General features: G+C 40.8%; 1 protein-coding gene across 1 annotated transcript; it reads left to right on the top strand.

The window, feature by feature from the left end:
- Positions 1-7,158: 7,158 nt before the first annotated feature.
- LOC108685433 (protein artichoke-like) lies at positions 7,159-9,642 on the top strand. The gene has a single exon (XM_018190214.1). It carries the CDS (start codon positions 7,159-7,161, stop codon positions 9,088-9,090), a length of 1,932 nt encoding a protein of 643 aa, XP_018045703.1. The 3' UTR covers positions 9,091-9,642.
- The last annotated feature ends 5,757 nt before the right edge of the window (positions 9,643-15,399 follow it).

Raw genomic sequence — 15,399 nt, 5'->3', positions numbered from 1 at the left:
AGGGAAAATTTCGCGATGAATCTAAAAGCAACATTTCACGAACAGGTTGAACGGACGCTTTACCTCAACGATCATTTTCACGACAGTTTCATAATACCCGTCTCTAATCGGCAGGTATCGCTCTATCGATACGTAATATGTGCCTTATCGACTGTAACGTCTAAAACTTTCCCTTAAGATATTCTGTTCGGACGTTGATTGCCAGCTGTCTTAAAAGTTACCGTCGGTGTCCACGAATATATATCACGAAGACCGATCCCTCCCGATCCTCCTGACACGATACGAACCGGATTAGAAGGAACGACAGCTGTCTTGGATGGACGTTACAGCGGGGGAAAGGTTAATGAAGCGAGAATTGATAGCCCACTCGGCATCGTTAAACGGCGTTAAATCCGTAAGCGTCATTTCTCAAGCAGATCAAAAATATAACGAACAGACTTTGAAGATCCCAGCCGGTCGACCGGCTGTTAATGTAAATGCCTAGGCATTTTTTTTCATTTCTCGCTACGGAGAGAGAGAACGAGGAGGATCCCTTTCGAACAGGTGGCAGGCCAGACGCGGACCAACAGGTAGGAAATCGAGTCCGCTGATACGGGTCAAGAAATGCATAAATTAAACAGGAGGCGTGTATACGGGTCCCGCCCTCACCATTCGTTTCGTAATTTATGTCCGGTAACTGCATCGTGCCTAGAAAAGAAAGAAAGAGGGAGAGAGAGAGAGAAAGAACTATTCATTAAGGCGAGAAGAGACTCGGACGGGGCTAGAGCAAACTTTTGGCTTAACGAATTTTCCGATTTCGCGCATTAATATGCTAATCCAATTAGCCGTTTCGGCACAGCGGCCCGCACTCCCGCACGTGTGGTACCGCCAAGTTTTTAACCCCGAAGAACTAATTGAATTAGCATTTCAATGCAGCGATTCGTGCAATTCGTTTAGAGCATGGCTTGGTTTAATTTTGGGATACCTCGCGCGTAGTGATATTAACGTTTGATCTGCTGCTGTAGTACCCGCGGGGGCACGGTTTTAATTACCGTCCTCGAATATTTATAACGGCAAGTAATTCTTACCGCTGCGCCACTGGTGCCTTCGTTGCAATGGACGTGTGCAGTGTCGCCCCGTCAAGAGCAATGAAATTAATTATACGCAACCTCGCAATGTCACCACTTTTAATTTGGGGTGAATACAGTGTATGAAAACACAAAGAGAGAGAGAGAGAGATGTTTAACTGCCATTTTTAAACATTCGTCCACGATTCTTATACAATAAACGTGCAACTTAATTTGCTTAACTTGTCAAATTTGCTTAATTTTGCCGTTAATTTAATAAACATATGATAAAATTAATTAACCCTTTCACATACAATTTTTAATTCCCCGAAAGGAGAATAGTAATTGAAAATAATATTCGAAAATTTCGGGAAAAATTTCGTATCACGCATGTGATTTACCAATAGCATTATCACGAAATTGTATTACCTTCGCGGTATATAGCATATTATAGCAATATGATAGGTAAATCGTAAAATTATAGTTCGTGCGTGATTCGTGTTCCTCGCTAGAGAGGTTGCAGCGCGGCCGTTTATTCGGTGGTTAGCCAAGTTTGGTATGACTTTGGCTCGTCTTCAGTTGGATCGAGAGAACGAGAATGGATTCTATGGTAAAAGGGGCAGGAGCGGAAGGGGATTCCGCAAATTGAATGACTTGGCCTGTTATATGTTATCCGAGACTTCTTTGCTTTATGCTGCGTAGAATCGGGCGAAGATTCTATTATAGACAAGAAGTCAGCTCCGCGACTGCCTAGCTACTACCCGATGCCATTTCCACATGTATTATGCATGTCCGGGCAAATTTTGTCGTCTGTCGCGACGAAGGGAAACCATCGTCTTATTTATTATTTACGTTTCCTTTGGCCGATAAACGGGACGGTCTTAACTTGGCTATCTTAAGAATGCCGACGCTTCTCTCATCCCACGCAATCGAAAATTAAACTGTGCTACAAACTACATTAATTTTTCAGCCAGAATTGCTTTCACAATTTATATTGGGACGAGAAACATCGCGTATACATTGTACCGTGAAGTCTTTTAATTCCTCTCGCATCGCAATTGTGCCGCGCGAGCTCATTACAAACACGTCGTACAAATTATGTGCGAATATTATTTATGAATTCTTTTTGCGAAAATATCACATAGCGCGTAAATTGCAGTGTAATAAGATATCGATGGTAATGATACGCGTGCAGAACTATCTAAATAAACCAATACGTGATGAGAGAGGCTTCAATGATACAAGATAATTAAATTTATTCATTGAATCTCGGGAAAACTACACAAATGATGATGAGTCTAAAATACTTATATAATATGAAAAACATTGTGATATAATAAATAAGATTATATGTATTAATTATAAATATAAATTACGTATTACAATAATGTTTCTTTACTTCAAACATAATTAAACAAATTAAATTTTATAGTAAAGGAGAAAAACTATTTTCCAATTTCAGAAAATTATTGGCGAAAAGAATATATTTTTAACAACATCGAATGTTATTTTTGTTATTTGTTCCACAATTCTTTAAAAAAAATCACCTTTTTTGATGATTTCAATAATTTTTTTAAAGTATTCTTTTTGAATTATAACAATTTTGACATTTTTTAAAATGAAATTAAATCAGTTTATACTTGATACATACGATATTTTTATTTTTGAAATTAAGATAGTTCACACTTTTAATGATATTGATGGGATAATCTTTACTTAAGTAACTCGTATATGTTCAGGAAAAATGTTAAAAAAAAATATTAGTTGATTCAACTGAATACAGCGGTCAAACAAATTTTTGTTAATTCAAACAAATAACATGTTTTAAATTACAAAATTTTGTTGATATGACTGTATATTTAACTAAATATACATATTAATGAACTTGAACTTGACTAAATGCATTTAGTCAAGTTAACAACTTTTCTCTTTTTGTGATAATGACTCAAAAATCACATTTTTTCGTTATCACTTTTGAAATAAGGAAGCATACATATCTAATTATAATATTTATCATCTTTAACACAAAAATCGCACATTGATCCGCATAGATAGATATATAAAGAAAGATTCTCGATTAACATTATATATATATATATGAACAGAGTTGATCCCTTTCTTCGCCGATATAGTTAGCCTCCTAACTTCTAAATATACTGCTCATCGCTGCGCCGGAATGAACTGCTCTTAATAACACAATCTTACTTCTCGCAACAAGATTACCTCGATAGGTATCCGCTGTAGTTTTAGAAACAATTACCGATCTTTGATATTGCACTAAATATTTCATCGTTGCAGCACGCTGTTAAAGGCTAGCTTCGAGAGTACTTAATCGTCCGTTGAGTTGGGGCTTACACGAAACTTACGATGCACAGAACTAGATTATAGTTAGTCTCGTAAATGTAAATCCTTAACGAGTTGCTAGATAGAACGAAATAAAAACTTCCTGCTGACCTAGATACGAAGTTACGATACTTGAGCTAATTCTCGGGCTTTGCTCTTATCATCTTGGTGGTCGTAGACAAGCATTGTTTATCAGGGCGATGTCAGTTTTATCGCGGAGCATGATATTCTCGAATATCCCCGCGCAATCAAGTCCCTTCTTCCTCCCCCTCCTTCTCCTCCTCCTCCTCCTCCTCCTCCTCCTCCTCCTCCTCCTCTTCATCTTTCCTTCCTTCTTTTCGTGTCGATCTCGTTTTATCCTCTTCACAACTTTCTTCCTACGGCGATATCCCCGGAGCCAAAAAACGCCCCTATTCTAGAGCGTCCGTTGCTAGGTAGGAAAAAAAAAGGGACGCCCGATTTCCCGGAGAAAATGACGCGCTCCGCCATACGGGATATTACTTGCCGCGGATGTTAACGTCCGTTGCATTTTTTTGCGGACGCGACGGGATGGGTGGTCGCGGGGGGAGGCGTGGGAAGAGGGGGAGGGGGAAGGGGGTAGGAGGCGGCCCAGCGGCGGCTTTGGACGTGGTATAGCTGTGCCAGATAGCGGGATGCTGTAAATCTGTGCATTATACATGACAGTGAGATCAGCGCCATTTGTTATTCCCCGATGGTGCGCGGAAAAAGAGACGTGAAAAATTACCGGAGGGCGCGGCAAGCACTTACTGAAACGAGGATATTTGGGAAATTTTCTGGATAGCGGAGGAGAGGAGAGAGGACTTGGCAGAAATCTCGCGATGCGGGGATCGAAATTATCGTTGGCGCAATGCGTAATATCCCGCCCTCTGATGCACGCGCGTACCCCGTTTCGATTCGTGCGCTCTCTGGCATGGGTTAACGATCGCAAATTGTTGTTAGTTCGCGGCTATGTGTAACGTTTCCGGGGTACCTCTCAGCGAGCGTGTTTTCCACGTACAGGGTACTTTTGCGTCCGATTACGGGGCTACATACATTATATGAAGCACTCGCGGTTAATTTGATAGGCTAATCTAGTATCGATTTTCAATCGACGGTCAAGTTATGCGTGTGTTAGACGGGAATTTCAGAACCAATTGCGAAAGCACTTTGTTTTTCGTTTTAGATAATATCCATTCAATGAAAAATAGACTATTCGTAAAGAGCGTTTTTCCCATCATTGATCCATCTAAAGATTATTTCAGTTAATCGCACGTTATCAGTCATATTTGCGAAAAATATGAAAGATCAATTATATATTTAACATTTATTTCTGTCTGATATATAAGACATATCAGACAGAAAAAAATATATATTTATAAGATATATATATATATATTTTAAATTATTTGAGACTATATAAATTCCCTAATGCTTGAAATGAAAATTACAACATTGTACCTTTATAAGAGTTATAACGAAATATTAATGGCCCCGGCATTGTTTATCTTGTCACCTAGTAAATTTTAGGTCTTAATTCTATCGCAGTAGACCAAGCACGCTGTGCTTTCACGTGAAATACGAACTCGTCGAATTGCTTGTTTTGCGGATAAATTTACTAAGGGAGGATGCACCATGCCCTAAGAAATAAACGCGCCGTTGGCAAACGTATCGTTTTCTTGTTACTCCCAACTTTCTTTGAAGGATAGTTCCACTTGTTTCTTCGTCTGAGGATAATACGAGAAAAATATATATATTGATATAAAATAATGCGAAGAAGCAGAAAAAGTAATATTAATATATTTAAAAAATATACAATAAATTTACATAATAAAATTAATTTAAATATAATTAACATAACTTAAAAAAAAGTGTAACGTTGAAATAGGCGATATTGCGCGATATTTTTTTCAAGTGAATGGTTTTTATCGATCGTTTAGTCGAATGATATTATTTTAACTCGAATTTAATTTTTTATGAAATAATATTATCTGAAACACTTGAATTTCACCTTTTCATCTTTCACACGCGAACGCGTTCTAGACAGTTGGCGATAATTTGTACTAATCAACCTGATTGCTCTATCTATGGCGACAGGTGACGATCGTGTCAAAAACACCAGGTGAAAAGCAGCCAGGTGAAAACATTGAAAATCGCGCACGCTTGGTGAGATTCGTTGTCGATTTAATTAGCCGAGTGCAGTAAATTTAGTCGAGATGTATGAGCGCAAATTTAATATTCACTCCTCTTTCACAGCCAGTTGTATTATTTTCCTCTTTTTGTCACGAGTGGGTGGCGTTATTTACCCTCCGCGTGACACGAAAAGAAAAAAAAAAAAAAAAAAAAAAAAAAATAAAAGAAGTTGACGTACAAACTGCGCCGTGTCGGACATGTCCCGGGAGGAGTCGGCGATGCAGGCAGCGCGAAATCTGAACGCGAATGAGCGTGCAGGTGTCCGTAAATAAACTTGCATCGAGCTTGTGCGGCAAACCGGCGAACGTAAAAGGTAGTTACGCTTTCGCCGAGTTTACCCGGCGTTCACAAAGGTCTTTCAGCTAACGATGGGTTTTATTCGAAACATTTACCGCAGCTTCATGATACAGGGCTATATCGTTCGTATAATCACACCGCGGTATGTAGTGTGTAAAGCGCGAAGAATGTTTCCGCGTTTGCGCGAACAAACACGATAGGATGTAATAAATGTTTTCTAATTGCCCGGATATACGGCTGAAACCGCGTGTGCTCGTGTTTCAATGTATTTTGGTTTGATTTATGCCCCTTTAAATTCTCGCACAATTAAATTATTTCACATTATCGCGATCTCATTGATTTTAATGACAGTACTACATCAGTTCGGTTAAAGAAGTGGAATTTTGATAAAGTATTTCGAAATGCGAAATTAACACGCAATTAATATCGTTAAACTGTCTATCATTAAAGAGATAATTGGAACAGCGTGGATGGTACAGCAATTTCTATTACGCTTTGAGGTGTAAGTCTATAATAAATACATATAGGCGTATAAATGTCATGATATTCAAATAAATTCTTATTGTAATGAATAATATTTCGTTTCCACAATTATAGTTTCCCTGATTTTTTAAAATGTAAGTGATAAAAACTGATGAATTATTTTTCGAAGAATCTTCAGGCATTATAGAGAAATATCAAACTCTTATATTTTATATAGAGTGCCATATGAAATGTCATACTGTTTAATTATATGATTTTCCAGACTTCGGTAATTCTATATTAGTTCTGTATCAATTCTGTTAAAGATAAATGTGTTACATATAAAATAAATGGCACGAAATTTTGTGTCATTCTGTATCAATTATTAAATAGTACAGCATAGCCGAACTCTTTATAATGTTAAGCTGTCCATCCGTCTGATTGTTCATCTGTTACATTTCTTAAAAATGATTTAACTTTTTCGATTTCTGTTTTCGGTAATAGATGTATCCAAGAATCTTAGGTTCACTGAGACAAAATATAATAAATTAGTTAATCATGAGAATGTCAAGGTCAAATTTAACAAAGTTTTCCAATTATTAAGTTTTCGCTGTATTACTTAGTTGTACCTGTTGCGAAGGATTTATTTTATTATTTTAATAACTTGTCTGTAGAATTTTTCTTATTTTCTGGCGACACTCTTATTTTCTGCTTGAGTATTTTTTAATATTCATATCTATTCATCGACGATAATCAAATAACTTCGTAATTCATTTCTATCGCAGGGCAGTTCCAGTCCGAGAGAAGAAGTTCATATGGAATGGCATCACGAGGGTCGTCGTCGCCGTCGACGCTGCCGATCGCGATAGCGATGGCCGCCGTGATGACAGTAGTGGCTAGTGGCCTTTGCCCGGCACGATGTCGATGCGACGACGAGAGCTTACGGGTTTCGTGTGCCTACGCTGGTCTCGAGGTCGTGCCGATCCAGTTGAATCCGGAGATTCGCCACTTGGACCTGTCGAACAATCGCGTGACTAATGTGCACCTCACTTTCGGTTTCTACGGAAATCTAGAAAGCCTCGATCTAAGCTCGAATCTCCTTCACACGTTGGGCTTGACGAATTTCGGTATGCAGCAGAATCTGATTACGCTTAACATCAGTAGCAATATGATCCACACTTTGGCGAGGAATGCTCTAGACGGACTGACGTCTTTGAAAGAATTGAACTTGGCCAGCAACAATATCTCGGAGATATCCGAACAAGCGTTCAAGTCCATCAGCGAGTTGGAAGTGTTGGATCTAAGTGACAATTCGATCACGAGTCTATCCGATGAGTTGTTAAAAAACCTGCATAAGATACGGACTCTGATTCTGAACAAGAATTCGCTATTAGAAGTGCCGACGAACAATCTGGCTCTGGCGCCAAGTCTCGAGCGTGTAGATTTGTCGGATAACTTGATACTGGAGCTCGACCGAGATTCATTGCCATCATTACCATCGTTAATCTCCTTAAATCTGTCGAACAACGTCATCAGGTACATCGCCGACGTTGCATTTGATCGTTTGCCGGATCTCCGGTATCTCGACTTATCCGGGAACAATCTGACTTCCGTGCCTACGGCCGCTCTGGCCAGATTGAATGTTTTGACAGGTCTCGTTTTAAGTACGAATCCTCTCGGATATTTGGAGGCCGTAGCCTTTCGCAATTTGTTCGAGTTGAGAATCTTGGACCTGAATGACTGCATGATCGCAAACGTGAACGCGCGGGCCTTCGCCGATAACGTGAATCTCGAGCGCATCTCGATGGATGGCAATCGGGAATTGAAGGAGTTGCCAGCGCGAGTTCTTTATGGAGCTCGGTACCTCAAGTGGGTCTCGTTACGTCGATGCAGTTTGGCGACCCTACAGCCGACGCAGTTTCCTGTGGACGGACTGTCACATCTACGAGTTGGCGGCAATCCTTTGGTGTGCAACTGCTCAGTGCATTGGCTGTGGAACGTGATTCGTGCCGAGGAACGTCGGAATGAGACACGACTCGAACTGGACACCCACGACATCGTCTGCAGCGATGAGGAATTCGCTGGCAGAGCGCTGATCGCACTTTCCGAGGGTTCTCTGCGGTGCCGCCTGAGTCCCCTGTATCTATCGCTATCGGCCGCTGGTTGTTTCTTGGCGGCCGCGGCCGTGCTCATCCTGATCGCTCGGTTAACTCGTGCGAAGAGGAAGAGACAGTCACTGGCATACGCGGCGCCGAATCGTCCCGAGTTTCTGGTCTACGTCGGTAGAGGTGACAACGGGCTGGATAAAAGCGCCGAGTCGTACAGCCGCCGATTGTTGGCCAGAAACAACGAGGACATTTCGTACGATTCACCGCGCGGCAAAGTGGCGGCTGCGATGGCGGCAACGACGACAGATTATAGTCCGCAATCGCGGGAAACGAACATCTACGAGACGCCGCGATATCCTGGACGTCGCGACGCCGTCGAATCTACGTTGCAGGGCAAGCAACCTCCAGTGGAGGAAGGGGTGTACGCAGTAGCGGACGTCACAGATCTGCGGGATGAGCCTCCAGAAGTGCTATCGCTTTATCGTGCACGTAGTCCTCCCGTCGCCAGATCGAATGCTCTACGACGGTTGGATTACAGTTACGATTACGAGTACGATTACGATTACGGGCCGACGGCACCGCCATCGCCGCCGCCATCGCCACCACCACCGCTATCCGAGAAACCGCATGTCGTCTTTGTATGAGAAGAGTTGAGCGGTGGGAGGTCGTAAGCTGGTGGGTCCAGTTGTGGCGATAATCAGCGAATCTGGACAATAGTCTAGTCGTTAGGCGGAACCAGATACGCCGTCGACTCCGTATCACGGGCCTTTAACTATCCGAAACTCTCGAGAAACTTTCTCGAGATTATTGCCTCAACGCGACGTCTTGATACTTGAGGCGTTGCGCCGTGTATGTGTCGAGAGGACCAGTGTGTACTGGGACTTGGAGTGGCCGCGAGAATGGTACGAGAAAATATGAAAGATTTTACACCACACTTCGAATCGCCATTCGACCGTTAAGTTTACGCGACATACAATATTGTTTGGAAACGATTGCATCGATTCTATCCGTGTTAACTTTCGTTATCGGTCACCCTATGTCTCATTGCATACGAGAACCAACGAACTGCAGATGCATTTCAGCACGGCTAAACGTTTGAGCAACGGTAATGTTCGTTCGCACGGATGGGCACGGAGAGAGAAGAGAAAGAAAAAGAAGATAAAAAGAACGACATCCTGTGTTCCAGACAGTTTGTACCGCGGTAAGATGCAAGAGTGGCGTCGAGATTGTGGGTGGACATTACTTTCCACTTGGTGTTGGAAGAATGATCGATACCGCCGTCGTTGTGTCATCGTCGTTGTGTCGTCGACGCCGTTGTCGCCGTCGTTGGAAAAGCGATTTATCCAAAATTCTGTTGCTCGAACGAGAACGGGTGGTGCTTTTGGCTCGTAAGAAACCGGCGGGATTACGACGTGCAACACGCTGAAATTATCCCCCCAGGACAAACAGAAGCAACCGTGGACGAGTGAAAATGAAATGTCTTCCGAGATAGTTGTGTCGCTGCTAGAGAGAAAGAGAGTGTGTGTATGCGTGTGTGTGCGTGCGTGCGCGCGCGCGCGCGCGTGTGTTTGCGTGTGTGTGTGTGTGTGTGTGTGTGTGTGTGTGTGTGTGTGTGTGTGAGAGAGAGAGAGAAAGAGAGAGGAGAGAGAGAGCATAAAAGAGCGAAAGAGAAAGCCAGGATGCATTCTCACTGAGGGAACACAATCTGACTCGGAATGTAAATTGTGTGGGAGCGCAAGAGTGCGTTGTACTGGCCGGGTCATGAGAGAGAAAGAGAACACAAGAGGAACCCGTATTTATTTTGCGAGGATTGCGAGTTTGAAATCCGCTAGCTCAGTGCGAATGCAGTGGCCCGATTCTGCCCGGCGAGCATTCGTTTTGTCAGATCTGTTTGAACAAGTAGTGACAAATCAAATCAAAGCTGCGTCGCGTTAGTCGATTAAAGGTCCTCTTAGAGATTACTAGCTATCTAGAAATTAATACTCTCCGTTCCAGATTCGGGGTTTATAATTAAACTATTGTCAGCTATGTTATTACAACCGTACAGGTTGTATTGATTAATATAGCTCTTATTATCCCCCTCCCCCCGTCCCCGTCTCGGATATTAAAGTATCCGAAACATTCGTTTAAGCTCGGACTCAATTTCGTACGTATCAGTAAGTATTTGAGTATCCGGATCCAAATATCTTTACTTATACTAACACGAATTTCTAGAAATTATTGATCATTCGACGGTGAATATAAATTATTAAACTTTTTGATATGTAGTGCTGGATATAAAAGCTGACTCCAATATTTATAATTGAAATCCATTTGCTAGACATCTGATCTTTTCAAATTGAACGAGTATCCGGATACTCGGTCACTCTCGAAGCTTACAAATTTGAGTTGCGATTAAGAACGCTATTAATTAAAGAATAATAAGTTGTTTGCTGATAAGTTACGTCAACATGTTTCTCTACACGAAACACGCTTAAGGGAGCAAAAATTACGTTATAAATCACGAATTTGACTTCTTTCTCTCTTTTGCGACTGACAGAGGGAGGGATCCCTCATTCGTACGAAGTATTGTAAATTGAAGCAATAATAGTTATGACCTTTTACTCTGTAAGCACATTACACACCGAATATATTTAGGGAAAATTACAAAGGATTACATTTATACGAAGCATAAGCAAATACATACAAAAAAATATAAATATATAAATATAAATATATATATTTATTTATTAATTTATGATGTTAAGTTTGGAAAAGAAAGATGTTACGTTTTGAATACGAAAATATACTCAATGCAGTACGAATAAAATGCGTACGTTTCCGTTATAGGAATCATCGAATAGGCTTGTACTCGCGACTCGCTATAACGATTCTGTTTTACACACCGATAAAGATACGTATGCACTTATCTGTGCATGCGTTTCTCGATGTAAACGACAAAGGAAATCGTTGCGCGAATCTGCGATTACGATCCTGAGAACCTATTTGTATGTGTATTTCTTTCTTTCTTTCTTTTTTTTTTTTTAATATTTGCGCACGCCTTCAAACGCACCGCATTCACGAAATCGAACAGAATATGCAAAACTTCCTAATTGGATCCGCTTGTAAGATAACTTCGAATGATGGTAGTAGTAGTAATAGCAGTAGTAGTAGTAGTTTGCAGCATCCAGAGATTAAGTCTCGTTACTGAATCGCATTTTCCTACTACGGGTCGAGGAGCTTGAACTTTCACAATGACAGAATTTAAAGGGAGAGAAAGATACAGAAGAAGAGAGAGAGAGAGAGAGAGAGAGAGAGAGAGAGAGAGAGAAAGATTAAAGACATTTTCTTTAAATCGTCAACGTTTATTTAGTGAATCTCGAAGATGAATAGATGATAAATTTAAAAATTGAAGGATCAGAAAAGTGTACCGAGATAATATTTTCCTAATCTCATACATCACACACTATTCTCTATTCTTCCGTACGATTAATTTTTCAATAATAAATGAGTAGAGCGTTATTATCATGATGAAGAAAGGTTCGTTATGTGTGTTGTACGTGTTATTGATCCGTCGACGGCGAACTTCGCTAATAAGGAAATAGAGCGGAGTTAATTTCGTAGCTATCAAAATTGGGTATCATAAATTTCGAAAGAGATTACTAATAGTAAATATCGAAGAAACATGTCGTGGTTTGTGCGAAATGTAAGTCATCCTTCATCATAGATCGCGCATGGAAAGTTAATTTCCTTGAGATACACAGCTACATGATGTAATTCTAACAAGACCACATAGAGATCGTTCGCAAACCATCGTTCGATATGCGGATAGTATCATAAAAAATGTATGGAAACCACCATCCTCTTCCCATTCAGAATGTTCACAGTTTTCCCAGATATTCTGCAATCCCCGTCGATTCACATCGATGTTCATTCGTGCCGAACGACTGCCAAACGACCGTTTAAAAAAATGATGTTACTCAGCTGCGTGGAAAAAAGAAAAAAGAAGAGAGGGAGGAGGAAACTGGCGAAACTATATTTACGAGGGTCGTAAAAGCGTTTAACTTTAATGCGATTAGAACGAAACATTCAGGGCTTATGTTCTCATGTGCAGGCTTCTCTCGCAAGCCTTCCTTCGTCCTGAGATGCGCTTGGCGCTCTGAAAAATTCATTCCATCCCAAAGTGAAAAGCAAAAAAGAGAGAGAGAGAGAGAGAGAGAGAGAGAGAGAGAAACTTGAATGAAAATTCCCTGTTAACGTCCTTCCTATGCGATCTACTGACCTAGCGAGCTACATCATAAGTCTTTCGGTAGCCGAAATGGGTCTTCTTGGCTCGCTAAGTCTTCAAGTTTCGACGTGGAATGCGCAATCGATCGTCGTAGTTTAACTCGAAAGTCGGCAACCGACTCTACTTCTTTGATTATGCGAAGAGTTTTACGACAGACTTGCTGAGGAGCAAGGAGAACGAAATGAAGAAAGACAGATGAAGAAAGAGAGAGGAGGAAAAGTCAGTAAATTCTGGACCTTCGACTTTATTGGAATTTTAAGGCAGATCGATTTCAAACATCACAAAAACGAGCATATTGAAATATGATCTGGAGATTCATTTCTTCTCGTTGTATTTTTATAAACGCAATTATATTCTTAGATCATTTTTTTATTATCTTATGCACAATTTACTTTGAATGTCATTTAGATTTCAACAAAAATAATTCGCGTATTCAATAATTAATAATTGTGCAGTACACGAAAAATTAAGTTAATTTAATAATAATTTTCAATGAAAATAATCAAGAAGATTAAAATTCTAATTGAACATATAAGTCGCGTCTCTTTGTTTCTTTATCACTTGAAACATTAAGGAACAGGAATAGAGGAGGAAATTAAATCCGATCCAATTTACAACTTTGATTACCGACATTAGATGTTCATCTCCAACCATTTCTCTATCTCATCTCTGTGCATTTCTCTCTCTCTCTCTCTTTCTGTCTCTCTCTTTCTCTTTCTCTTTCTCACTCGCTTTCTCTCATTCAAATCGCGCGATTAAGCGTAAATCGCGAACAGGTATCTACGATACCTCTAGGCCGCTCAAGCTACAACTAAGATCCTTTCCATCGGTATTTCCATTTACGTTTGTTTCGTACAGAAATCCTGAGACTCACTTCATCACGATTATAAACTACAGTCTCTCTAAGTAATCACCGCAGATAAAATCTCCAACTTCTCCGAATAAACTGAAGAGGCTCTCTGAGCATGTACAGCAATGAAAATCGTCGGAAATGTAAGATCTGAGAAGGCGCAAGTAATTATAGGTATAAATGAGCCTATATACATATAGTAATTATACATATATAGAACCTTTAGTCTATAACAAGCAGCTCGAGTAATATATGTGACTTCACAATCATTATTTTTAACATCGCCTTTGCACGTTGTTCGCGCCTTTAATCACATCCAACGCCTATTCATTTATTCATTCATCTAACATATAGAGATAATTCAAGAATTCTCGAGGATTTGAGAGGGAAGACCACCCCTTGAGCGAGGCATGAAATATTCGATTCGAAAGTATTTTCTCTCCCCCCCCCTCTCTCTCTCTATCTATCTATCTATCTATCTCTCTTTCGGTTAGCCAAGATTCCTCGGTGGCACTTCGGCCGACTCGTTAGTCATGGTAGTTAGTCATGCTATGTGCATCTCGAGAACGACCAAGAGGAAGACGAGAGAGGCGGAGAGGCGCTTCATTCCGAGAGGGGTTAGTGGGACCAGAGTTATCCTAAGAGGGATAAAGGCCTCGGCAAGCGTCCTTCCTCGCTTCCTCCATTTCCTCTTCTCAGCCGCGAGTATCCCCCTTTTCACCCCTCGAAACCGCACTTCGGAGACTTCGATGCGTTTGAGGCGTGCCGCTGCTGCACGGTGGCTATTTTTGTATGTACATACAGCCTGTGTAACATGTCGGATGCATATAGTTGGCGTCAGAACGGTCGAAAACAACTTTTTTTCTTCGCTTCCGTAGGAAATATCTCTCTCGAGTTTATTTCCATGTAAATTAAAGAACGGTAACAGGTGTATCAGGTTGTTAAGATATTAATAAGATGATTCCAACATTCTGGCCGATAAATCACCGTACGCACTGCGCACATTCAATTTATTATAACAACCTTATTATTATCACCTTCGTGATTTATGTAGAAGTAAGCCTACGGAAAAGTTTCCTGCTAAGTAAAAAAAGAGTTCGAACGCCGTTCCAACGCCGATAAATCACGACGTACCTTCACGTGCGTAAACGTCCATATGCGAGTGCCCGTTTTACTTGTTCCCCCGTACGTGCGTGCGAGATATGCGTGTGTTTCACGGCGCCGGTTTCATAACAGCAATACCATCGTTCCCGAAATATTCCTGGCGACTCGAACTCGGAGGAACTCGGGTCGTTCGAGAGACCAAGAATAAAGGCGATTAGATGAATCGCTGCAATAAAGATAAGCCGACGGAAAATAGTTCGCACGAGGAAATACCTTGTCTGCGTTATGAGACCGGCACGTGATTCGTATTGCTCGTATGTGTCGTTCTTACCTTGTCTCCACCCTCGTCCGAACGTCTCTCCGTGTTCTCCAGTTGCCTTGCGTCCTTTCAAGCTTGAAAAAAAAAAAAAAAACAGAAGACCAAAGTACCGTTTTCTCGTCGCGTGGATGTAATGCAATGTACCTTTTCACTACTTTGCTTCGTGCACCCTCGTATCTCCGTAGCAAATCTGAGTTAACTTGCGTTCTCGGCAGAACGTTGATCGATGTGCCGATTGAAGAAATGAAAAACTGAAAAAAAAAAAAAAGGAAACACGATTACTTTTGTATTGTAGTTTATTTATGTTAAAAATCTGGAGCTGGGAATAATTCAACGTATCTTATGCAAGCGCTTTTTTTTTGTAAATGTATAAGATAATATACTTAATTTTAATAAAAGCGGAAAATGATTTC

This window comes from Atta colombica, unplaced genomic scaffold, assembly GCF_001594045.1.
Source record: "Atta colombica isolate Treedump-2 unplaced genomic scaffold, Acol1.0 scaffold153, whole genome shotgun sequence".
Taxonomy (NCBI): domain Eukaryota; kingdom Metazoa; phylum Arthropoda; class Insecta; order Hymenoptera; family Formicidae; genus Atta; species Atta colombica.
Note: the sequence above shows the minus strand (reverse complement) of the source record. Positions and strands in the feature narration are given on the sequence as shown.